At 31.9% G+C, this 27,697-nt stretch overlaps 1 protein-coding gene across 4 annotated transcripts in view; it reads left to right on the top strand.

The window, feature by feature from the left end:
- Positions 1-18,378, top strand: part of gw (trinucleotide repeat containing adaptor protein gawky) — a 40,085-nt gene extending 21,707 nt beyond the window's left edge. For all 4 annotated transcript variants that reach the window (XM_033345031.2, XM_033345034.2, XM_033345032.2 and 1 more), the window contains one exon: positions 536-18,378. In XM_033345031.2, the coding sequence (XP_033200922.1) occupies positions 536-877 (342 nt within the window). In that variant the 3' untranslated portion in view covers positions 878-18,378. The remainder of the gene's footprint in view (positions 1-535) is intronic.
- The last annotated feature ends 9,319 nt before the right edge of the window (positions 18,379-27,697 follow it).

Genomic DNA, 27,697 nt, shown 5'->3' with positions numbered 1-27,697 from the left:
ATACAGCGTAGTATAATTTAGACCGTAAAAAATTAAACTTAGGTTAACCACCCAATAATTAATTGAGTTGAGTATTACCTACTATATTTTTATTTGTATATATGATTCATCGTATATATCTATAGACTAAAAATCTAAAGCTTTTATGCACTGGGACTGTATTAATGTTAGGTGCTCCAGGAAGTTTGTATATTGAAGATCGTATAAATGTGTCCTTATGTAACTTTTTACGTGATTTTGAAATTCTGAATATATTTACAAATTTTTGTGCACAATTTTCATGTTCATTTTCATTTCCAGTTTTTTGTAAATGAATATGCACTCTTCCCAAGTAATTAGTAGATTTACTTAATAAATCCTATTGTATAAATCTTATTTGTTTACATATATACATATATATTATATACACGAATGTAATGTACAATTTTTATCATTTAGATATTATATAAAACAATGATTAAAAAATCACAAATCTACTACCATAAAATTATCAAAAGTTGAAATTAATAAGAGAAATGTTTAATGATGTTTACAGGCACAAGGTGCTCTGAACAATTGCGTCCTGGGCAACACAACAATTTTCGCAGAATCTCCAGCCGATACCGAGGTGCACAGCTTGTTGCAACAACTTAGTCATGGAGGTCAACAACAAGCTGGAGCTACTACAGGAGCAGGTTGGGGCTTGCGACCATCGAACAAAACTGGTCCACCACCAGACACATGGGGCGGTAGTTCCAGCCAATTATGGGGCGCTCCACCGAGTAGCAATTCTCTTTGGAGCAGCGCTGGCATCGACAGCAATGATCAACAACGTGCTACGCCCAGTTCTCTGAACTCGTACTTACCCGGAGACCTTCTGGGAGGTGAGTCGATGTAGAGTGCCGCACGGAGGAGCGGTATCACTCGTGCGACGACCAAGCCTTCTACTTCACGATACGTCAATTATATTCCGCATTGTCAGATGGGCCGGTTCTCGCGATGAAGTTACTTAAATCAGTGCCGTGTATAATTTCGGCAGCAACAAGGATCTGATTTGATTTTTTCAACAGAAGATTTTTCAATTTGGGATTCGGGGATAATGGGGGCAAGGGAGGGTATATCATGAATTTCAAGGCTTTTGGCGTGCGCCGTGCTTTATTAATTGTCTGGTGTAATGCCGACTACATTTAATAATAGGCACGAGAGAATGCTGTTATTATATCGCGCGTACTACACATTAAGTACGTACGTACGACGTAATACTAAATTAGTATTGACGTTACGATATTGCTTCTGTCGCAGTTCATTTTGGTATTTTGGTATTTTCATATCTTAAAATAATATTAATTTCATCTGACATAATATGCGCGTATGTGTATACATAGTGCGCACCCATCTCTGATAGGCAGGTTTTTCATGATCTTTCAATTACTGAATTAGTATTCTTCCCATTCAGGTCGTGTTCTCATTAACGTTTCAAACGAATATCCTGTTTATTCAGAACAATATATATAGTAGTATGTTGAAGATATTTAAGTTGATCTTTGTTATGCTACACTCTTCGGTGTTTTAATATGTTCAATGTTGCGTACATGCCCGATATATTCATTGCATTATGAATGCATAAATTATATGATACATGCAGAAGAAAATTTTTATGAATATAAATTACTCTATTTTCATATTTTTTCACATTTGAGTATAGCAATAATTTATATTTTATTTTTCTCAATATTGACGCGTGTTACAAGTTCATTTTGATCAAAATGATTTATAATTTGCAAATGGTGCGTATCCAATATATCGTATATTAAAACATCGTTGTGTAGGTAATTTTATGAAAAAATAGTATAAATTCTAGCTCCTGTTACATATTTTGAGGATCGGAGCACAGAAAACAGTAGGAAAGTTAAAAGGGTACGCGCATACAACACCGCAGCCATTAGCTTTGAAAAAATGATACATTGGCTAATCTAGATAATGGCGTCGCCAACACTTTCTTAAGGATGCGCGTGTAAGAAAGTAAATTATGATCAATGGTCTCACGAGTGTTCCACTTTTTTGCTCTGAACAGTTTCCTCTAATCGAGACTGCCATGCGTATCAAACGTAGACTGTACCAATCTAATCAAAACAAAAACAAGCAGAAAGAATGAATAAGATATGAATGAAAAGAAAAAAAAATATAGAAAAAAAAGAAAAAAAAAAGGGAGGAGGAACGTTACCTCTTAAAGAAATTAATAAGCGAGGATCCACGTCGATGCTTTGGGCTATACATACCTCTTCCATTAGCAACGGTGATATAGAATCGAATTTTTAGTGAATTTTTCCTTCACATGGCAACAATTATCAATATAGAAAATTTGGTTATTGTTGCCACAAAATTAACGATAGTAATACGATTAGTAATTTGCTTTTATTTGTATATTGTTATTCCAACGAGTAAGTCGAGATTATATGAATAATATTGTAATAAAACTATGGTTATAAAAAATTTGAATCAATAGCTTCACTAGCTAAGAAGTGTATTGGCAGATATCGTGATCTTCTATGAGATATTCGGAGATCGTTATTTTAGCTAAAAATCGATTCTCTATCGTAAAACGCCCACAAACTTTTAATCGGATGATAAATCGGGGTCCGAGTTCTTGCGACGACAACAAAAACGATACCAAATGTTATCGCAATAACGTAAATTTTATTCTACATATATTAAATCTAAATGCCACCCGTCGTGCCAATGTCCAGCGTGTCTCTTTACCATTTACTAATTATAGAGTTATAACGAATATGGTAATTCGATGTTTTTCTCTAGCTATCTTTGTCTGTTGTCTGCCTATCTGTGTGTGTCTTTGTCTTTCTCTCTTCTCTTTCTCACTCCCCTCTGCAAAATGAACGATACTGAGGAGAAGAATATGCCACTTCCCATTGGTTAATATTAAGAGACAAAAAGAAAAGCATTTAAGAAAGCTGAAATCCTAATTAAAGTTTTCAGAATGACTTCGAATTTTCGAGTGAATGGTATTTCCAATTATACAGTGACGCAAAATTTCTATTTTACAAATTTTGAGTTTCTCTTTTACTATCTATCTATAGTTTTATCTATAGAATCTATAGTTGGTAACTTGACAATCTGAGACAATTTTTCAATGATAACTTACTTACTACACTGTCTCAATACTTTTTTCAGACAGACAATATTATTCTTCTATCTATTTCAGTTTAAATTCAGCAAACGATACGGTAGTATTTATGCGTGATTTTTAGTCTAGTAACATATTGTGTAATATTAGTTCTCTTCCCAGTTATTATATATATAAAATAGAAGATATTTTAAGTGCTAAATAATATTTAGTGACATCGATTAAAAGGCATAGAAAAATTGTAACAATATTAATCTATTATTAATAGCATACCTAGTACTTTATATTGTATAATAGAGACTCATTAATTGCTCTGTACATGGATTAAATCTACTATATATATTCTTCAATTATTTATACTAAAAATATTTTAAGTTCTTTTACACTTTGAATGAATGGACAATTAGATATCGTTTTTGTTGCAAAAATGATGAAACTTTTAAAATTTGTGTTATTCTTATCGGCCTTGATCAAATTATTTTGAGTTATATAATAATGCTCTCTATCATGCTGATGATATTTGCAAACACAAAAATAAAATAATTTAATTTAGGATGTGGTTAGTGTAGACATTCTCAGAAAAGTTGTTATTTATGGATTCGAGATTATCGTGTGCTCATATTGCGTATTGCTAGAACGTTGATGCGCAGAAGAAATGCGCGATGCAATGCGATTGGATTAGTCATGACGCGCAGTCACAAAGGCAGGCTACACGAATTTTCGTTATTGACTAGTGTTTTATTTAACATCTATTCAAATGATATATATTTAGCACGTATGCAACGCGACAAACTTCAAAACGTTGGTGTAGAATAGACTTCACCAAACGATCTAAAATACTACTAATGCCGCCAAGAATCTAAAAGCTTTGGAAGCATCAGAGCATGCCAGCTTTCCAGCACCACATAATACGTATACTATATTTATATACGTCTTTATTTTTATATCGCTCTATATTTCGTAATTAAATTCATTGTTAGACCTTTCAGATTCCCTCCCAAAGCTAAAAGTTAGACAATATCGTAGTAGTAAAATGGTATTATCATCTAGAAAATAACCGAAGTCAAATATCGTTTGAGTATTATAGTACAATGTTAGTGCAGTTCCTGGACATGATTTATTTTTATGACAAAAATGTGTTAGATATCTATTAAACGTTTCTTTTATTATGATAGAATGGAAACTATGAAGACTTCAATTCTTATTTATATTCTTTTCTCGCATTTGATAAGTGATAGGATTTCGTTTTTGTAAATTCAATTCTCTGTTAGTTTTGTTGATTGGGATTAATTAAAACATAAATCGAAATCATACAAGTTTCGAAAGATTGTGTAAATAGTTTGACAATTTTGGCTTTGCGACTATGTTAAAGAAGGATTCACGAATGATTTGTAAATAAATTACGAATGACTGAATGAAATGGATGCGAATGATTTAAATTTTACTGATTTCATAAAAGATTGCCCAAAAAGTGAGGGAACTGGAACTTTCATGCAGATACTGATTCTAAGTTCGCATTTGTGTAACATTTGATTGTCTTGCAATTACAATGGCGGGCGTTTCCGCCATTCTCGCTAAAGCTTAATTTGCTGGACTGTGTCAATAACTCTGTGCAATTAATGAGTCTTACTATACTAGATACCTGCTTGAACAAACAGCAGAAAAATGTTGATTCTGAAAAAAAGGAAGGATAGAACCAGCGTCGTAACAATTTTCTGTTTATTTGTTTGTTTGTTACACTTTTAACTTTCCTCTTTATTACATATTCTTTTCTGTTCTTCAACGTTACAAATAATTATATATACAAGATATAGAAAGATATAAATGTAGTTTAATTTTTCAGTATGTACATATATGATACAAAGATTGCATTTAAATTTGGAAATGACTTGACCGGGCATTCGTTTTGCCCGTTTGATTATTTTTCGTTGTTCGTGATCGAGCACGACCGATACTTTACTTCGTCACTATATATCTCACACCTAAACAAGAAGTGAATCTCGAAAATTCGATAGAACAAAAACAGACGTTGATGAATATAATGTTTTGAAGTTCTGATTGGACCATTGGGAGGAGGTTCGGTTAAAGGAAGGGGTAAAAATGAGTTCATTCCCTCTGCCCCTCCGTTGCGTGCGCGCGCACGCGCGTGTCATGTGAAGTTTATGCGTGCATGCCTACGTGTGCAAGGGAATGTGATTGCGCGCGCGCGCGCGCGCGAATGAGCGAGCGAGCGAGCGCGCATGTGTGTATGTGTATGTTTTCAACGTCAAAGGTACCTGAATGGACTGATAACCATACCGATGGGAAAAAGAGTGTTTAGTATTCATTGCACAATATTTTCTTTCCAACATTCTTATATATCTCTGAAATATATATCCAACGCCCTCAGATCTTCTCGGTCTTGTTCAGCCGCGAGACTAAAGAAAAAGTTCTTTTCTGTTTTTTTCTCTCGAGTCTGCTGTTAAAAGCAGATCCATAGATCTTGCCGTGAACATACGCATAACGTATGTACCTACATAAAGGTTTAAAGGTCAATCTCTCTCAAGTGCCGATGCATTTCAAATAATTAACGTGAGATTTTCTTGATCTTCTGGGATTTGATTATTTTTCATGACTTTTTAGCATTTTGCGTGTTACACATATTTAAGTCATTCTGTGTGTTCTAAGTTTTATCGATGTATATATATATATATCGATATATATATATATATATCGAGATATATATATATATATAAACATATATGTATATATATATATATATATATATATAAACATATATATGCATAACGAGCATATATATGCATATTCCTCAAAGGTTAATGAATTCGAGTCATTAAAAACTATGATAAGTAATCAAACTATCCGTAGATCGATTTCCTAAATCAGAAGGTTAGGTTTCTCGTATAATAATGAAACAAATGAAGGGATCAAAAGGGTCCTAATAAATTTAGTTTTGGGACTACCTGAAATGTTTAAGGATTTAATTCATTAAAAAAGGAAAAAAAGAAGAAAAAATCAAAAATTCGAGGAATGGATACGTTAGAATTCTATGATTATTCAAAAAATTATAAGACTTAATGAATTTATTTGCACACTGTTTATCGATAAAGTGTGTAAGTAGGTAGAGAACTACTTAAAATACATACAAACAAATGTCGAATAGTATGTTTGGTAAACCAAAGAGGATCGATGTTAGGAAATGTTTGTAATTAACTACTGACGTTAGGAATAAAAAGCGAACATTTTACGAGACGACGTTAGGTATTATGGTAGACTAACATTCATAATATTCGATCGCGAACGATGAAATTTTAGTTCGTTTTCCTTTTTTCTTCTTTTAATCGAATTTTCTGTTTAATATAGCTTTATTAAGTGAGATGGACAGTATTTGGCTTACAATTAGTAGAAAATGTCTTCGTTTTTTACGAAAATCTATGTACTGCATATATATTTAACTTTGACGCAACTAAAATGGGTGAAAATTTATTGAAATATATCTGCTATGTTCATTTTGTAATATTTTCGAATACGCTTATCGATATTTCTCTATTACATTAACATTCATTGTTAACATAAGAATATTCGCGTATTAAATAAATTGTTAGACAATTTTTTAAACAAGTTGATGAATAGTTGACCCTACAACTTGAAACGTATAACATCGCGTAATGGTCTTAGAAAAAAAAAAAGGAGAAGAAAGTAAAAAGACGAAATTGTTATTATCTTATTCCAACGAAGGTAGTTAACAATGGATCTAAAGGGTTTCTTTCTTATTTTGACATACTAGAAGGGCGGGAGTGCATTTTCGTTAGTTGACTCTTTCTATTTATGGCAATTCAATCCGAAGACTTACGTTCAGTTTCGCAACTCAGATTTCACCTATATGCTTAACTGAATACCGTGTGTGTGATTTCAGGTGATTCAATAATACACGTATAATTCACAAATTTTATATCTTAATGCTTGGAAAAAGCTGCCTCTACGATTCATCGAAATTAGTTGACACTAAGCTTCTATCCAGATTACTCAGGTTCCACGGTGGAATCGCTGAATTGTAACAACAATAATAATAAATAATAATAATAGTAGAAGTAGTCGTAGAACTAAATAGGTACAGTTAGTGGTAGTAGTAGCAAGTAGCAGCAATAGTAGTGGAATTAATAGTAGTAACAGTAATAATAATAGTAATGCTAAATGATAGATAATATTTATAACACTTAATAACAGCAACAACAATAGCTATGATGATAATAAATAATGATGGTTAAAAAAATGAAAAAAAAAAAATAAAGATAACGCTAGCAATCGTGTAACAAATATAGCAATCGAAGTGGTAATAGTATGAGCGGCAACAATAGTTCTAACAGCAGTATTAAAAGAAGTAAGTTGTAATTTCAACGAGGTTGCAAATGAAAGGAATGATAATCTGTAGTTATAGCAATTACAACGATAGTAGTGGCGCGACAATGATAGTAATAGCGGCAATATTGTGTAATGTGATAATAGAGTAATGATAATGTTACCACTATTATTATTACTGCCTTTGCTACTACTACAATTTACATCTTTGTACTCATATTATCGCTGTGAGGATTATCAACATTTTTGCGATTATTGTTGCTGCTATTGCTGCCATTCATTTCGTTTGATTTCTATTGCAGCTGTGGCTACTACTATCGATTCTAATCTTATTTCTCGTTATATTTAGCTGCTCTTACATTTTGCTACTACTAACGCTGGTTACTATCGCTGTTTCAGCTTCTACTATTGCCACTCTCTCTACTGCTTTCTATCGCAGTAATACAATTCTTATTTCTACTGTTCAGCATAGTATAGTAACGCATCATTACCATTATTGTTACTATTATTATGGTCGTAACTATTGTTAGTGTTACACACAACTACTATTACTGATGATTAATATTAAAGAGTACTAGGATAATTGTTGGTGCTGTTAATTTCTGCTATTATTATTATTAACATTGCCATTGTATTGTCACCAATCTTTTTGTTACAGTTATTAAACATTATCATTACTTATTATCATGACGCTGTTACTGTCGTTGCACAGTTAATAGTAGCAGTAACGATAAATCATACCTAGTGGTGGTGGTGGTACACGATATTAATAATAGAGAAACGCCTGTCGCAGTAGTCAGGATACCGTGAACGGAATAAAAAGTTAATCACGATATAATAATAAGGGGTTAATGATAATGCGATTTATGTAATATAAACAAAAACATAATTGTTGCTGATTATGATATTCATTAATCAATAATCCGTAAAAACAATAATAATAGAGTGATGATCAAGAAGACGATAATAACGATAGTAATGAAATATTAGAGTATTAAAGTAATTGCAATTTATATTAGTGGTAGTGATATTAACAAGCGGCAATGGTAATACTTGCTAATTAACAAGGATTATCATGACGGCAGCAGTAGTGTAATGTTTTTAGGAAAGCAGCAGTCATATAAGAATTGCTAGTGATAATATTAATGGTAACGAATAATAGATAACATTATTGATAATATTACGAATAATAGAGGTCTGAGGGCGTTCGAACATTATGAGTGTACCTTATTTGCTGTTCCAGAATGGAACGTAAATTTAGATTACGAGACGGGAACTAAATTTGTACGAGCGCTGGTACTTCCAACGATAATGGTTTCTCTTTTTCATTTGAGATAAAACATAAGAAGCAATTCATTGTCTTTTATCTTGAAGATAGGCGGCAGCACACTTCAAGCATGATCGACAAACGCTTGCAATCGTTTGATAAACTAAATTAAAATAAAATAATACTGGTACACGTATGGGATTTTTACGACACTGGGGGTTAATTATATACTTATAATATACATACGACACAAACAAACACACACACACACACATCTCTATAGTTTTATACTATAAACACCTGGACACTTTCCTAAACGGTCGTCTTTTTATTGCAATCTTCTCGAATAAGTTTACTTGAAAGTTATAGCTGGACTTTGTATAGTTTTTTTTCAATTCTGTTGCTAACCAATCGTCCCAGAAGCAAAGCATTATAAATTAGTATTATTAATTTGTCGTCTCTGTCGTGTTTTGTTCGTCGTACTGTTAATTTAAAAGATTTAAAAATTTAGAACGTTAATTAGAATCTTCTATTGCCTTAATAATCTCTCGTCCTGTTTTCTTTTGCTTTGTATATATACACATAGTTATATTATAATAGTTTACATTTGATATCCGAGGAAAAAAACATTTCAATTATTCGATTACAGATGATGGTCTATTTTCATAAAATTTGATGATTCGATCGAATAAAAACGCTGGTATTATTTCCTTCGAGGCTTGTAAATATTCTAACATGCTTTGCCTTTTAAGTACTTTTCGAACAAATAAGATACGTTTCAACGATGCAAAATGTATCTATAAAACTAAAAATCTTGTGATTTACTTATAAACGTTTCAAACAATGAAGAAAGAAAAGATTAGTTTTGTTATATTTAAAAAACGAATTGATTTCTGATACATATCACCGGGAAAATGTGTGAATAGGTGAATGAAAATAAGTAACAAGTAAGCTTAATCTAATAGCCACTTACCTCAGTGTCGTTAATTATTATTTTATAAAAAGGCATATTTCAAAATACTAGAGTTAGCATGCTATATTTAAGACCAATCAGCTATGTAACACTACAATCTCTTGTGCGCATGCGCTGAAACTACGTATTCTTTTTCCCTTCTTATCTCCTTGTTTTCACTATTTTTCGTCTGTAGATCTAATTGTATTTAATTTGTTGTTCTCCTTTTATTTCTCTCGTTAACCTCCTACACCTTCTCCGCTTAATTTTCTGTTCATTACACAAACGCGTATGTACTTTATTGCACTTATTGTCTGTGTTCTTTTGAAACCGCACGAGATCGCGACGCCATCTCGTCTATATTTATTTTTCTTGTTAAAACTCTAATGTGATATTGATATTAAATACCATTCGATTTAATACTAATGATTTAGATTAAATTTAAAGAGAAAAAGAAAAAACAAGTTCGAAATTTAAAAAATGAAAAAACTTTCATAATTTTCGTGAGAACTTATTCGTCTTCTGCGTAAGATAAATTATTCGTCTTTAGAGCCATGTAATTCGTGAAATTATATTTTTAACTAACATAAAATAATGGCAACAAATCGGTTCGATTAACGCTAAATTGTAATTGTTTCTGAGCTATGTAACTTTCTTTAGGGAGTTATTAGCGACGACATTATTAACCATTTTACGTCTATTTAAACATTTCAAATTCTTGGCTGTGTCTAGCGAAGCATGCGGTATATTGAATGTTAAGTCCAAAAGGTTAGGCATTTATATTTAGTCCGAGACAAATCGAATACACGTTTAGAAAAAGAAAAGGAGAAAAAGAGAAAAAGAGAAAAAAAGAACCGGGAGGAAAGTTTTAAAGGAATACAGCCAATAACAGGCGTATGCATACTTGTGCGCATATGCACCACTCTTGGTGGTTTACGATGATACGAATTTCTAATACGCTTACGCGCATGCGTGTTATACCGCGTTTTTGTTTCGTGCATTCGACGTATCGGTACGCATGCGTGCTATACTATCGATGTGCACACAGGTGTCACAGGGGTATCTAGTATATTTTACGTCCGTGTATGCAAGTGTATATACGTGTTACTATTAATTGGTGCGTGCATTAGTTGAGGTTTCTCGGTGGTCAGTTTACGTATTTCGAGCGCATGCGTACACACGCGCCAGTAGGAAAACGTACACATATGCGCATACTCTTCTCTTTCGGGATGAATCGTTTTCCCCTCTTTTTCTTGAATACACACGCGTGTGCATTTGGGGCATGTGCCATTTATTAATTTGATAATAACAAGAGGACGGGAAAAAAAATAAACATGTGACGTGGATAAGGAAAAATTCCAACCACAATAACTATTACAAAGGGAATAAATTTAGTCAAAACAAAAGGCTTTTGATAACTCGAAACTTGTTAACGAATGTGTCTTTACGGAGGAAAGATTGATACGAATACTTGAATTTATTTTAGGAAAAGAACGATCGAAATACACTTGAAATAGTTAATTTATATGTTTCTTTGTATTTTTAACGCATAACGTTTTAATAATGTATTACTATGAATATTAATCTTATAATTGTAAATTTGATTTCTCAAGTCACTAAATTTAATGGTAAACGAAGTTTTAGAAATATTTTATATAGTCATACAGAAAAGTGGCGCAATATGGCGAATAGCCGACGATGCCGGTGAAATTGAAATAAACAGTTATACATACATAAATAGTTTTATGTTCGACAATTTTGTTATAATATATAAAGAATATTAGGTGTAATGCAATATTAACAGAGATAAATGATATTATTAAACATCGTTATAAAACCTTTCCTTTTAATTAATCTTTTAAATGATTAAACTTTCGCATACCTATGCTCATTGCGTTGCAATCTATTAGTAATAATTATATCCCTATAGTCTGATTTGTTTTAATTGTGATACAGTATTATTTAAAGGTCGCGAATGCGTGTGTTCAAATTTTAACTACTCTTCTTCATCTTTTCTCCCCTTCCTCCAAGAGAACTCTACAGTTCTTTGTATTTCTGCAAGAAATATAAACGAAATGTGCTTAGAAAATCGATTTTAATATATGTCCGAAAATGTGAGCCAACTGTTATTTTTATCTGGGATGTTAAATGTTAAGGTAAACGTGTTAATATCTTTCTCTTTCCTTTTACGTCTTACGCACCTCGCTGAGTATGATCGAAATATAGCTTTTTCTCGATATATTGAAAACGCGAGAACTCTGAGAACTAACCTTTTATAAATCTTCCCCAAAGATTTCGTTGGTTGTCGTGATTATTACTTAGAGTTGTATATATATGTAGTGATTTGAAACGTTCGTACTAATAAGTTTGGTTAAAACGATTCTTCGAAATTTTGTTCGAAAATTCAAAGTAATACGAATAGCAAAGAAAGAAGAAGAAATGTAAAAAGATAAGGAAAAGCGTTTCACTTGTAATATCAGGGAAATCTATGACTTAAAATATACGGAAGACCGGAATATTAAATTTTATGATTCTGTTGTAATAGATTTCGAAAAATAGAAAAGTATTTGAATAAATTTGAAAATTTCAACATCGTTTCGAGATAAACGACACATTTCTTTTTTGTTGCCTAAATACGAAATTATTGACGGTGAATGTAAATAAGCTTGGGAAGAGCGAGCAAAATTCCTCGAAATATTTCGCACAATTTTCGAATCGGAATTTAACCTAAAGTGATTGAGTCAAAAAAGTGATTGAAAGAACGAAAATATTTTTCGAGTGTTTTCCAAATCGAAGTGGACTTGAAAAATTCCGGAACCTTTCGTCAGGGTTTCTTGGAAAGACATAATCGAAATTAGAACATGTGGCAAATAACCTATAAAGTAAAAAAAGAAATATAACTAAGTCTAGATGCCTAATAGTAATTAACGATATGTATCTGGTCGTTATTCGGCGGTTAACATATCCAAGAATTATAAATAAGTATGATTCCCATTCTTTTTCCGTGAATATTATTTATTAGTTAATCGTGACCAATTAAATTTTGAACATACGGAAACTGAAATGTTTGTACATACGAAGTGATCAGGGCCAAATAATTCAGATTTAATGTACAATCTATAGATGATATTTTCACTTATTATGAATGTAAGCATGTGAAATTTTAAATGAAGCTTTTACGCACATTTATTGTCTAATCTAGTTATGAAGTTAATTTAATACGTGTTTGTAAGATGCTGTTTTTTTAAATTAATTATATACGTATAATATAAATATACATTGAAGAAATATACGAAAAACACTGATTTCATAAGATATTAGGAAAAAGTCGAAGATGAAGTAATTTCTCTGTTGTAAAAAATGAATGAACGAGAAAAATTAAAAAATTGGCTGCAATGCGCGTTTTGCAACCTAGGACCATTCAATGAAGGTGGAAGTGCCATGCACTGATTTCGTAATTAGCAAACATGGAAGGTTTTAAAGATATTACAGAAAGTTAGTGTCATGTTATTTGTTAGATTTAGGAGAAGTACCCCTTGTGCACACGCTTCGAAAGAGAACAGCATCCCGAAAGGGGTTCTAAATGAAAAGAAAAGAAAACGAAATGAAAATCGAGGTCCGAGGAGTAAACTTTAAACTTGTCATTTTTAACTATTAACATGTGAACAACATAGGGAAGAAGGATAGTAAATATAGTAAATACTGGGACACACGCAGGCACGCACGTACGAGCGCGCGCGCAATACACACATAAGACACACGCACATACACACATACATACTTATTAATAATTTAGGATTTATCAATGATAAAGAAAAAGTGAACAGACATTTATGTATACATTGTTTGTCTACACGTATACACACTACATGCTGCGTACACGTATATGTGTATGCATATTCGTGGATAATATAACCCTACGCGTCCACAGAAACGTACACACAGACACACGCCCACCCACCTACCCACACACACGCACGCACGCGCACACACACACACACACACACACACACAGTTATATATTACGATAATATATATATATATATATATATAAATATATATTATAAGAAAGCATTTTGAAGAGAGTACTAATTAATAAGGTGATTAATTATTGTAAAAAAATGACTACTGATTAATGCAACAAAGTGGACTAATTCGCGAGTAACCTCTATTCCTAACAATAATGAAAAATTAATTAATTTTAGATAGATTAATAATAAACTAACAATAATGAATTAATAATTAATGAAATAAATATTAGGTATTAACAGTAATAATGATCGTAATGTTCATTAAGATGCGATATAATGCTAATAACAATAATATAAAAATAGAGACGAGAAGAAGAAACGGTACGAAATAATAGATATAAAATGTTAGTTATTACAATTTTGCGATTTTCATTGTCTAACGGTATTGAGAGATATATTCACAAGTAGCGTAGTATTCTAACGACTCTGATGGTGAAGCTTAGTGTAAGATTTCCAAATGATTGGGTGAATATTGTATGCGTGGGAGGGGATAGGAGGTTATGGAGTATAATAACGATTACAGTGACGAATGACGTTTACGATGACAATGACGTTGAACATGGTTCTGCGGAGTTTTGTGTTTACCTTCTACTTAAATGTTGTTCAAGAATTTTTCACCAATGAATTTTCTCTGGTACCTTTTTCTTCGTCTAGTAACTTTTCTTTACGCCAAGTTATTAGCGTCAGTAACATTACAATGCGAACCTAATACGTTTGGGCGAGCGCAAGCTTTTTAAAAATACTATATTTCCTTCTATTCTCTGTTTCTTTCCTTCAGTTTTCCACTAGAAGTTATTCATAGCGAAATATACTACGATAGCGCGTTGAAGTCTGTGAACAGCGTTTCAAGATCGGTGATGTTCCTCGAATTGTTTGTTTGTTTGTTCGTTCGTTCGTTCGTTCGTTCGTTTTATTCTAATTTAAGAATACATTTTGATCGACTTCACGATGAAGAATACGTGACATGTATACTTCTATTCTTAGTCTTTTTATATTTGACTTTTTTTTCTTACAACGATTGTTGAACGTTGACGGTCGACGAGTAGTCATCATTTGTTACGAAACTTCGCTAGAGATATTTTTTTTAAATTTTCGAATTAATTTTTTTGGACATCATTTTTTCAAAGAAGCGTCGTGTTACACATATCAGAGTCTGATGAACATCGAAAAAGAAGATTGGTTTTCTACTCGATTTTAATCGAACAATGTCACAAAAGTGCTTTGGGCGCGTGAAAATTCACAATACGAGTTAATAGTTCCACATATAATCTAGAAAACGGTGTGTCCTTCGTTTCTTGCCAGAAAGAGAAAAAAGGCCAGAAAGAATTCAAAGTGGAAAATGTATAGGATAATTGAATGTCGCGTGTTTTAAGTACACACATTACATCCATATAGCACGCACACACGCCCACACACATAGGAACACATATATACATATAAACATGTACACACACGAACACCACACACAAATTGAATCAAAGGGCGAAAAGCTTTCTCAAACTAACGGAAAGATATTTGTTGTGATAATAAATATTGAATATATAGCTGTTTTAGGGTATGAATCATTACTATAAAAGATTAGAATTTAAATAAATGCGCCGGGTTAGTGTGGAGAAGTGAATTTTCAAAAGCCTCGACTTTTTCTACTCGAGAAAAGGTTCGCGCTCACGCTCATGCACGCTGAACGAACCTAAATCCCATTTTCTACCTGCGTCTCTGTATGTGTGTTGATTGTGATGAAGGACGATAATTTTTCTTGTGGAAGATACACTCTCGTATCGTGTGTACGTATTTAAATATGCTTGTTAAACGAAGAAAAAACAAAAAAAAAAAAAAAGATAACAATTCAACATGTACAGGGTGTCACATAAATGATAGTACAAGAGCGCAGTTACAATTCCTCTGCTAAAAATAAGATGATTTTGAGAAATTGATCCCACTTTGCTTCTAAGATCGTCCCGGTTTCAAAGTGAATCGTAAAAGGTAAAAAAGAACAGGCGGAGAAGAAGAGAAACGTTATCTCAGCACCTTAGTTAACATCGATTTTCTGAAAAAAGAAAAATGACAAAAAAAAAAAAATTAAAAATAATAGGGATAAGTGATAAAAAGAAAAAATATGATAGTCGGTCGAGTGTGGGGGAGAAAGTAATAAATAGGCATATGAAAAGAGTAAAGGTAAATAATAATTGCCTGTTTTATATCGGACGAAACAGTTCTGTACACTATAGCGCTACCTATATTAAGCACCCTTATGTAATGCGGTGGTCCTTAAGGAGCTTTTTTAAAGCCTTAAAGCATAGATTAGTCTGGTCATCGAAACGGTTGAAGTGAAAATATATTTTGTTTCTTTGTTGCCCTCCTTATCGTCTTAAGTGTATTTTTCAAATTCTTTATACTACGCGTGTTCTTATACAGGGTGTTTGGGAAGGTACAACAAGGGGCCGTTGTACTATTGTACTAACTAACGAATTCCATTTTTAGTTAAAAAAAAAACATACGGATGATATTTGCGGACAAATTGTTTCCAAGTAAAATCGATCTTGAACTGAATTGAATAACACAGCAATCAAAGTTGAAAAGAAAAAAAAAAAAGAACGTGCACACGTATCCGCAGTTCAGCGATTCACCGATGATACGATTTATTTGGAAAAAATGACAGAATTTTTAGCTCGAATGAAATTTGCGTAATTTGAATCCGGGAATCTTACATATCGCACTTTCAGCTTTATTGCACACCCTATATACGTCTACACGTATATACGAATAATGTGCACATATGTGTACGCGTGCGATCGTATGTGAATATGTATACGTACACGTATTATATACCTATATATGTATGCGTACATATATGTATACGTTCGTCCATGTGTGTACATGTGTAAATACGTGCACAGCCACGTGGGTATGCATGTATGCATACGTACTTATGTGTTCATACGCGTACGTGACACGTACACCACATGTATACATATAATATTACTTAGAATAAACTTTCTTACATACAGGGTGTTTTAAAGATTGTAGTACAAGAGAAAACTGCGGCCTTCCTAGATATAATGGAATATTATTCTTAATCGTGATTTTATTTACCGCTCAAGGACAATTGACGTTTCGCGCGGCTAATTACAATTCGAGATTTGTGAACATACCGTGGCTGCTAAAACCTGAGAAACATTTTTGAGTTGAAAATAACATGATTCCCTCTTTTCAGTTTCCCGCTCTCTTTTCATGTTTTCTTCACACATTTTTTGCTCCTCGACAAATAAATCTTTAGGCATTGCTAGTGACCGCATATACCGTACTATGATAAGTAGTAACAATTGTATGTATATATATATATAAGGAATGCTTTATTAAGGACTATCGAATAATCGAATAACCGTTATATTATAGAGGTATAACAGTGTGAAAGTACTTGTACCAAATATTAACGAAATGTAACGCAAAATATTTTATTATTACAGATATTATGATGAAAAATAACTCCCTTCGTTGCTACTCACAGTACACCGAACCGAATATATCTTTTTAGCTTTTTATTTCGCTTCTTTTAAATTTTATTCCGAGTAATTATACATTAGGCATTATCTTATGTTGTTATTTTTATTACTATTATTATTATTATTACTATTATTATTATTATTATTATTATTATTATTATTATTATTATTATTATTGTGACGTTATCATTTATTATTTATTCTATCGTTTCGCGTATTTGACGATTTTTGAGGGAAAGTTAACTTATTGCCGAATGAAATTTAAAACTGACGCCATATACTGTGAGGATGATCGGCTTGAATTTAGATGATAATGACGGTGGAATGTGCGACCAATTACGCCTAAAATCGAACCTCGTTTTTTAAGGTTTAACGACAGCTTTTTTTTTATAGTATTGTTCAGTACCTACTATCCTATACATACGTTCATCGAGCGTCGGGGACAGTTGCGAAAAATCGTCTTATTTTCTACTCAAAAGATTTCTTAAAATTGTCTCTTGCACCATTATTTTTTGATCACCCTGCATTATCGAACATTATACTTTTTCCTTTAAAAGTACAGACTCTTTTTAACCGAATGAAAAAGATGTGTAACCCAATTGTGTACGCTTTTTTCAGGATTTTTAGATAATCACTGCGATGGTATTAATTGATTAATTGTAGAATCGTGCCGATAAGCGAATTAATTAATTATTTAATTAATTAATTAATTAATTAATGGATTAGTTAATTCATTCTGGAGGTATTAAAAAAATATCAACGCGCATATGAAAAGTCTGGAGATAAATTAACACGTTTCTTTCTTTTTCATTTATTATTTATTTTTAATCTGAAACTGTAGAATTTAATTGTATTAATTAATATATATGTTATATATATAAAAAATATATATATATATATATATGAAATGCATATGTATATTAATTAATTGTATGAATTTAATATATGTTTATATTAAGATGTTTACTTTTTTCTTCTTTATTTCGAAAAAAAAAAAAAATCTCTTGGTTGCTTTCGTAATTACTTAATTATGTAATCGTTGAGTGAGAATTCGAATAACGAGTGATTAAAACGATCATGGGTGTTCTCTCGTCTTTTTCTGATAGCTATAATGATAAATAGAAATAAAGTTATTTAAAATCAAATTGAACATTTTCCTTTTTTTTTTTCAATTTCCCTAATACAAATTCAACCGGCTTTCAATAATTTATCATTTTCTTTGCAGCATTCTTCGTTTTCGCAATTCTTTTTCAGTTGCAGAACCGGACCATTTTTCAGTCTCAAAGTGTAATCATTTTTTTTTTTTTACTAGGTAACCGCGAATTATTTTAAACAATTCGTCTAAACAGCATTATACGGAACTCTCGCTATCATTTCCTTGTCTATTAAGAAAACGTAAGTAAATGGCCCAGGTTTCCTTATTTCTATCGCATTCTGATCTGTTCTTTTTGTCAGTACGCTATTGAAACGGCGTGCAAGTTTATTTCTGTTCGAACAAAATTATGTTACTTTGTACGTTCTGTGTCCTTTCTTCTCCTTTTAGTTTCGTTAAACCGATCCAATTTACAACGGAACGATTACAATTCAGTGAGCGAGAAAAAAGTAAAAATTGTCCAACGATTGAGCTTCTTTTATCGTATCAATTTGCTAACGTGTTTACTTAAAATCAAGAGTTTTATAGCATTTATTGAAATCTCAGAATTCATGGTATTTTTTACTATAAATGGAACAGGAAATATTCGTTAAAATATCGATGACAGTTTGTCGTTGAAATTTTACTGTAAAACATATAGAACAATTTTTTGTACATAATTGTACTACAATTGGTACGAATGTAATTGTAATTTTTGAAGCGGCTCGAAAGAATTTTCTGTTGATGATATATTTTTTGTGATAATTTATTTATACTTGTGTAAAGTTAATATCGATATTTATAGCAAACCATACAAAATTCTAACATATCCGTTTTTTCTCCATAATTTATATGTAGAATTAACGTGCATTAATGTATTACGTACATATTGTTATAAAGCAATAATACGGTTAATTATCAATTACCACTGCTACTAAATGTTAACGATGAAAAATTAATTTAATTTTTGGTATTTTCCTAGTAGTATTTTTTTCCTTTTAGAAATTTTGAACGACGATTTCAAAATCACTTTTTTTTATAAAATGTCTATTTTCTTATGCGTAATGGATATATTAACGAACAAATAGTTTTTGTTAGTCGAAAGACGTATACGGTGATTGCAAAAGATATTTCTACACCGCTGTATTTATTACGTTGCATTTATACACCAATTAATTATATCCATCTATAACAAATTTCCATACCATTTAATAATAATTTCATATGATTATAAAAATATGGAACTGAAACGTAGAATCTAATAAACAGGATGCTTCGTTTCGCATTCAATCAAATAATTTTCGGCTAAAAATAAGTACATATGAATCTTGTAGCCACTGTATGTATGTACATAAATTACGATGAGCGGGTGAACAGGTGGTGCTATCGTGTAGAGAACATTATTTCAACGATGTACTTTGAACTTAGTGTTCTGACAATTTGTTAAAATTTGTTCATAAAAAGGTACCCCCCCCCTACGAGTGTGCATATACGCAATTCCAAGATCATGCCATTTTTCGTAACGAACCGAATAGGAAAGTAGCAAGAATTTCGCCTTTTGCAAATTAGCAAGAACATAACGTGATCAGCGTAACATTTCGAAACGCTAACATGTGATGTCGAAACAAGACAGTATGTAACTGTGAACCGTCCCGTAAAATTTTTATTTGGCTATCGAGATTTCTACTACATATTTCCGATATACGCATCTTTCGTTAAAGCCTCTTAATATTCTTCTTTGAAAATGGTAAATAATTTCATTACTGAAACAGATGATACATAATTTTATTAACATCTATTACTCACCAAATGTAATGTTAATCATGTCTTATTTTTCTATTTCGTGCTACACTCTAAACGTTTACCTGTGTTTTACCGACAAACTTATAATGAGCAACGTGACACAAGTTTGGTAATATCGCTTGCGATATTTGTATGACAATCAATTTTATAAAGATACCTTATATAACCTTGTTTTCAGCATGCTGTCTATATTGTTTCTTGTCCTGTGATGACAGAGAAATAGCACAATGAAAATAATCTGAAACTTAATCGAATAAAAGTTTTATTAAATCAAACAAATATTTATTACGAATGTGAATGACTTTCTGTACATTTGTTGGTTACGTTACGAATGCGCATTTTTATCGACATACATATCTGCATTGATGACTATAAATGCAGAGAAAACATTAGTTGTCCTTTTTCATTAGAAAAAGTCGAGATGAACGCGTGTAAGACTAAACCGGTGTATAATAATGTGCAACTATTTGGTGATAATCTAACGACTCCGTATTTATAAAAGCGAGTCTCGTATCTATTTGTTTGGAAAGATCGGGGAAAATAAAATAAGAGAAGACTTATCGTCGCCATGATGTTCAAAATCGAATTGAACGCTTACGATAATTACCTTATTTCCGAGATTTCCGAAGTATTACATGTATTTAAGAGTGTTCCATATCATCGTCTCTCCGAATATTCTCTTTCATTCTTCTTTTATTTTGTTCCTTGAAAATATTCATCGTTTCCTTGATAGTTTAGAGAAGAAAGGAAATATCAAGAATAATTTATAACATGATATTATTTGCTCAAAAAAAGCGCAATAGGAAATGGGGAAAAACAGGCCACGTGAAGTATAGCAGACAAAAATAACTATACTTGTGCCCTCTACGCATATATTTCTCTTTTCGTCGAACTATATTCCCGTTAAAAGTATTTCAACAAAGTATTTTAATCGGTGTACTTAATCGCAAAGATGAAATACACAAGTACGAATGGAAAGTGTAGTAATACTGTACATTCATATAATGGTGCAACATAAAAGAAATGAATATCCCTAGATTTAGCGATAAACGATATATCAATCGATACTAGCGACTATTAAAAGCTGCTTCGTTACTAGTGTGTAAATTTTTCAAAGTTTATCATCACATATGTACATGTATAATAATCTTTACATTTCATTTCTCTCATTTATTTGCTATCCAGTGAATTTCGCGAATCAACATCGTTTCTGTTTAATCATTGGAATATTGAAAATTTTTTTTATAGTATTATTTTCTAGGGTTCAAAAATTTATTCTATTAATGCAAATCAGTTTATGTTCCAATTACCGGTATAAAAACGGCCTAGGAACGACAAAAACGGGTACAATTATGAACTATTTTCATTATTTACATCCTTTTTATTAAAACAAAAATGTCTCCAAAGTAGGACGTAACGTCATTGTCACCGTTTGATGGAAAATCCCTGAGAAGTGTTTCTTAAAAGCTTTTCGATAATGGATAAAAAAGAAATAAGCAAGGTACATATAATCAAGAAACTTGATATGAAATTTAATAGTTATTCCTCCTTTTCTTCGATTAATTTTAAATTTTCTTTTCTTTTTTTAGTTAGACATAAACAGTGATATTAATAAGAGATTCTAGTCTTGCTCGCTCTTGAAAACAAAGTAAAAGGAGACTTTCATTCGGTGGGACACCAAAAAGATGTTCTTGAGAAAAAAAATATTACGTTCGTAAATCGAAATTTACCGCGCTTGGAAGTTATGAAACATAGGTTATAGTATAACGAACCGTAGATTGTAATCGTGGGATGTCGTAAATGGTAAATCAAGAGTATTTACTTACGTTGAAAAAAAAAAATGAAAAATTGACAAAAAATATGTATAAAATCGCGGTAAATTTAAAATAAGGCGAATAACATTTAAACAGGCAGATTAGTTTTAAGAGATCACGAGAGATTTCTATTTAGAGAAATACTCTTAAGAGAAACTGTCGAATCGAAGAGACGAGAGATGTGATTTATCGATTAGAGACAATTCTAAAATGGAATCGAGAGAGAGAGAGAGAGATGAAATGGTACGAAGCTTTGTTGTAGCCTTGCTACGTTTCAAGCAACTCCACGAATGACGAATTAGAAATCGAAGCCTAAAAAGACGCGTTTTCACCGATACAACGCGATCAATTATGTGCGTATATTATTTAGGTTACCTCTAGATTACAGACAATCATTTCATCGACAGCTTAAGCAAGTTAACCTTGCGTACATACTCACGCGTTCAAATCATCGACATTTAATTCATATTTATGAATATAGGTTTGTCATCATCATCATTGTCCTATTTCGATTTTTCTTAATTTATATTAATTTTGTCTAATTCATTTTTCTAGTGTAGCATTATTTTCAAATATACCACATATATTTCAAAATGTCCTCAGAATAATTCAGTCCTATGTTAAGAGAACATCAAAATCATTAAAGAAGGATCTGAAGGTCTAAGAATGGAAAGTTACAAAAATAACATTTAGCCATTGTTTGACTAATGAGTGTAAGCACATAAATTTGAAAGAAATATTTCAAGTTAAGTAAATAATAAGTACACTGATGAAGTGGTCTCAAGTTACTTCAATTCAAGTAGCTTTATTATAGTATATACCTCTAATAATAATTTTTTAGTATATATAATAATAATTATCTAAGAATTCAATATATATATTGTACTAACAATATAAAGTCACGATATAAAGTTAGTAACTTAGTATAACTTAAACGAGGCATGACAGTATAAGTGTGATATAATAATATTTTATCATTTTCATCACTTCTTACATAAAGAAATGAATGTATTGGTGGAAAATATCATCGATGATTTAAACGCGTGACTAGACAGAGTGCCGAAAAAATTCGATATCGATGAAAGCATCGTCGAAATTATCGAAAATGTTGTGAAATGATCGTCGGTGACTTGAAGGTAACTTAAAATATTATTCGATGCAGAAATACTCGAGAATAATCGGTTAACGATTTAAAAAAGAAAGGAGAAAACGAGATGAAATGCCGCTTGTGAAACGGTATTTGAAAGTGTGTGCGCGTCTGTGACCACTGTACCTACACCGTTAGGCCTTACTTTAGAAAAATCATAAAGAATCGATACTATTTAAATATTTTTTCCAAGTGGGTAGCATTCATTGTAACTTGGCGTCATTTGAGCAACAATCAGAACGTAAAATAACAAGGAAGATTTTGCTTTGCCAACATCGAGGAAAAAATATCAAAGAAACGTATATTTGCTCTGTGTGTTTCAATACAAAGTAAGGTATTAAAAGAATGGCAAGGGACACGATTCAACTTAATCCATCATAAATTTCAATTCTTCCCAAACTGTTGAACCGTCCTTACGATCTTCATCACAACGCATTGTCCCGCGATTTGTTTCCTTCTGTGATTTTACACTCTTTATTGTGACTATATATCAAGTGCCAATATAGCAGGGAACAATAATAATCAAAAGAAGAAAACGGCAAACGTTTTTTCTACTTGTCGTGACTTTTATTTACGATCGACGTAAATCGTGTGATATCTTGGAATTTCGAAAAGACATCAAACTAGCGTAAATAGTTCATTTTAGGAGGTTAGGTATCTCGAAATGCACAAGCAATAATAATGACAGGAAACATGTAATTCTCTAAAATTCAAGATCAGTTTTACTTGAAAGAAATACATTTATTGTTTCATCGATTAATAATATAATAGTATTAGTTACATAATTAATTAATTGAACATGAAAAATCAATAATTTCTTAATAATAACTTTCTATATTTATCTGATATTCTGTAAATGTCTTAACATTTATGAACAGCTGTGTACTCAATTTTAATATAGTAATATTATACGTTTACTATGATAATAGTACAATTACCATGATACTTATTTCCAACGAATAAATTCTCGTCTTCTTGGAAGAGTGTGAAATTTGTTTCAACGAAAACTGTATCTCAATTGAACTATCGATTTCTAAATACAATCACACGCGAGATCAAACTAGAACATAATAGAAAAATCATCGGAAGTGCCGTAATATCGACTGAATGCATTATTTTTTTAACTAAAAAGACGCTCTTTCTATGAAGCATACAGTTGACGTATCGAAGGTGTCGATGAAAAATTTGACTTTTTTAATTTTTTTACCCGTATGTCATTATCAAACTACGTAACAATTAAAAGGCTATAAGTAGATAGCGGATTTTTACGTAAATTCACAATTTTGGGAATATAACCAAAAAAATTAGAATCTCGGTAGAAGATTATTTTACCTATCAAGTATCATAGAAAGTATTATACTTTGGATATTTTACATATTTTTTCATGTCACCTTTATTCTGTGCAATTTTGCACTTACAAATTTCCTATAAACACAACAAAATCCGCAGTCTAGCTATGAAAAAAACATTTCTTACAATAAGAACTTATCATTGAATTTACAATTATATTTTTCCATAGTCGTGGAGGTAATAATTCATCTCCAAAATTTGAGACTGACTGAGAGCAGATTAATAATAAACTGCGAATATAAATATTTTTTTAGACTTTCCTGCTTGACAGCATTTCTCTGATGAAGAGGTGAAAACCACAGTTCGATTAGTAGAATCGTGTCCCTTGTTAAATTTCATAGCTCTCGACAAGGGGGGCAATCTTTTTCCCTGATAACTATTACAGTTACAGTTTCATCCTGTGTATTCTACGAGTTGTTTTTTCCAATTCGAAGATCCTTGATGTTTGTTTCGTGATTTTACCGAACATATATTCGTTTTCGAAAGCTAACGAATCAAAGAAGACTTTCAGTATCATTGGAGATAACGTTAAATATCTATACGTAACTAACGACTAACGATTGTACAGGGTACTTGATACTTGTTTGAAATTTCATTTCATTCGCTTGTTCGGAACTCTAAAGTCTAAGAATTCCAATCATCGCTTTAATATCGATTATACTGATCGTGATTAGAGGTAAATAGAATAAAAATAATCATTCGTTTAACTGCCCGACTTTTATATTTCAACGAATCTCAATGAGTTTGAAAAGGAAAAAGAAGGTTTGATACTTCAAAAGACTATTACGACGACAGGTTACCTTTATTTCTTTATTCGCTCTTTTCTTTCAAATATTATTCTGAAGTCAGAAATTATTTGAAAATATTAAAGACACGAAGAATGATCTCTTTATCTTGATTATCACTGAAGAATATTAATCTATGTTCTATAGTTTTTTCTAACATATTTTAAACGCTTAGTCGAATATTAATTAAGATAAGTATTTTTTTTTTTCTAAAATTCTCTCTTTCGTATTGTTCGTGTATTAATAGATGGTTGAGGGGTTCAAGGTTCGTGAATGATCACAGGAATACAATTAAATATAATTCCCGCTTAAATTATTTAATTATCACAATTTGATTGGATCTTACTCGCTAATTGTGTCAAGTTTCCTTAATTCATACGATTCTCTTTGAAAATTATTATATTCCTGTAACATATGGTGTTTCCGTGTACAGCGATGAACGAAAATATTGACAGCAGAGGTTAGATTTTATGCTGTAGAATTCCATATAAATTTGTAAAACGTAAATTTTACTAGTATAAACTTTAAATACATATGTATATGGTAATTCAATATCATTAAAATACAGTTTACTTGTGAAAGATAACCAAATGTCCAAATACGATTTTGACATTTTAACGGCAATGTACATTTCATTGAGAAAAGGAAAGTTTCATTGAAGTAACAAGTAATAAATAAATATTATTTTATCCACGATTTACGAGTATTATAGGATTCAATTCCTCTGGCTTTTCTTGGTTGATCGAACCATTTCTGATTATTCCATATTATATTTATAACACTGATCCTCCACTCATCAAATCAATATACAGTGGAACTCCATTTATTCTCACTTGGAGGACAAGCAGCAGTTTATATGTATAATTGTAGTTGACGTAACACCAAGAGCTCACCAACTACTTGTTATTTTGTGTTCACATAACAGGAGCTCGCGTTCGACTAAGTAAATTCAAGCAGCTAAAGTCCAGTTAACGAGTCGCATTAATTAAAATCTCTTTGAGATAAATGAAGTTCTACCGTATAATGATCGATCTAAACGTTCAAGCAATGGAACTGTAATTAATCATCGCGAAGGGTAAGCTGCGAGTGTGATTCCAAGATAAAAACGTCTCGATAGAAGAAATATTGTATTTCATGTTTCCTCCTTCCCTTCTTCCTCTCTCGCGACACGAGAAAGCTACGCGTTTATATCGTATAAACATACATACAGGGTGTTCCACCAGTGAAGCTATACTCGCAGGTTCTGGAACGGCCTGTATAAACAGGAGTTCATTTGACGAATTGGATTATTTCCTTCCAATCGGCTCGATTCGTTTATCCACGGGCATTTTCGCGATCTATAACGATGTTTGTGATACTAGATAATTTGTAATCTTATTATAATCAAACTAACCATCAGTTGTAAGCTTTTCTCCCTTCGCTTTCTTGCAAACTAGTCGAACGACAAATCGTGTACGAGGTTAGTTAACGTTTCACCGCGTGTATCTCGATTACGATGTATAATCGCCGTATCGATGTATAATGACCGTCAATATACATACACAGTATCGCGTGTGTAAATCGCGGAAATACGAACGATCAATGTGATTCGATCGCACGGTAGCGATTAAAATTCAGGTACCGTAATCGCGTTACGTTCTTTGTTTGAAGTGGTTGCAAGTAGCTTGCACGAACCTATTGCGAGGTTTCATATGTACGTAAGACGGAGAACGGGGAGAAGGTGTTCTTAAAAGTATTAAAAATCGGGGAAAGATAAAGTTAAAACGAGGGATAAGTGAATGGACAGTTTTGACGAAGGAACGAAGGAAAACGAAATAGAAGAACGACGGGAAACCAAAAACAGAAAATAGAGGAACAAAAAAAAAATCTTAGCTTATAAACATAGAGGACTGCAGAGAGTATTTTTTCTAGGAATGTTAGTGGACCAGCCAAACAAAAAAGAAAAATAAATAAAAAAAAAAATAACAATTGAGGAGGACGATTGCGAGGGAGTAACACATACGGAGATATTTATTGAAGCGGGTAAGGGCGAAAGCATAAATGTGTTTCATAAGGTATGATGTATCTGAGAGAACAAAAAAAAAGTGTTTAATATCTATCCAAAGGATATAAAAAAATGCGAACGTAATTTCTATAAACTAACTCTAAAGTGACACGAGCATTCTCTGGTTTAAAGTTTATAAATCATTAAGAGACAAATATCAGATATTTTTTAATGGCGGTACAATTAATTGCTAGAAAAAAGATAATGAAAAAAAAGTAAAATAAAACGAAAACGAAAGAACTGCGTAACTTATTGGAAAACGCGTGTAATTCTCCCGGGCCATTCGAACATGGAGCAAAACTTTTGCAAATTAAAAACTGATTCGATAAAAAGAAGAGCAAGCAAATAAAGTAAACTAATAATAGTAGAGGTTAGGTAAGGGCATCGAT

The sequence above is a fragment of the Bombus vancouverensis genome, chromosome 16 (genome assembly GCF_051014615.1).
Source record: "Bombus vancouverensis nearcticus chromosome 16, iyBomVanc1_principal, whole genome shotgun sequence".
In the NCBI taxonomy this organism is placed as follows: domain Eukaryota; kingdom Metazoa; phylum Arthropoda; class Insecta; order Hymenoptera; family Apidae; genus Bombus; species Bombus vancouverensis.
This window is presented reverse-complemented; position numbering and strand designations above follow the sequence as displayed.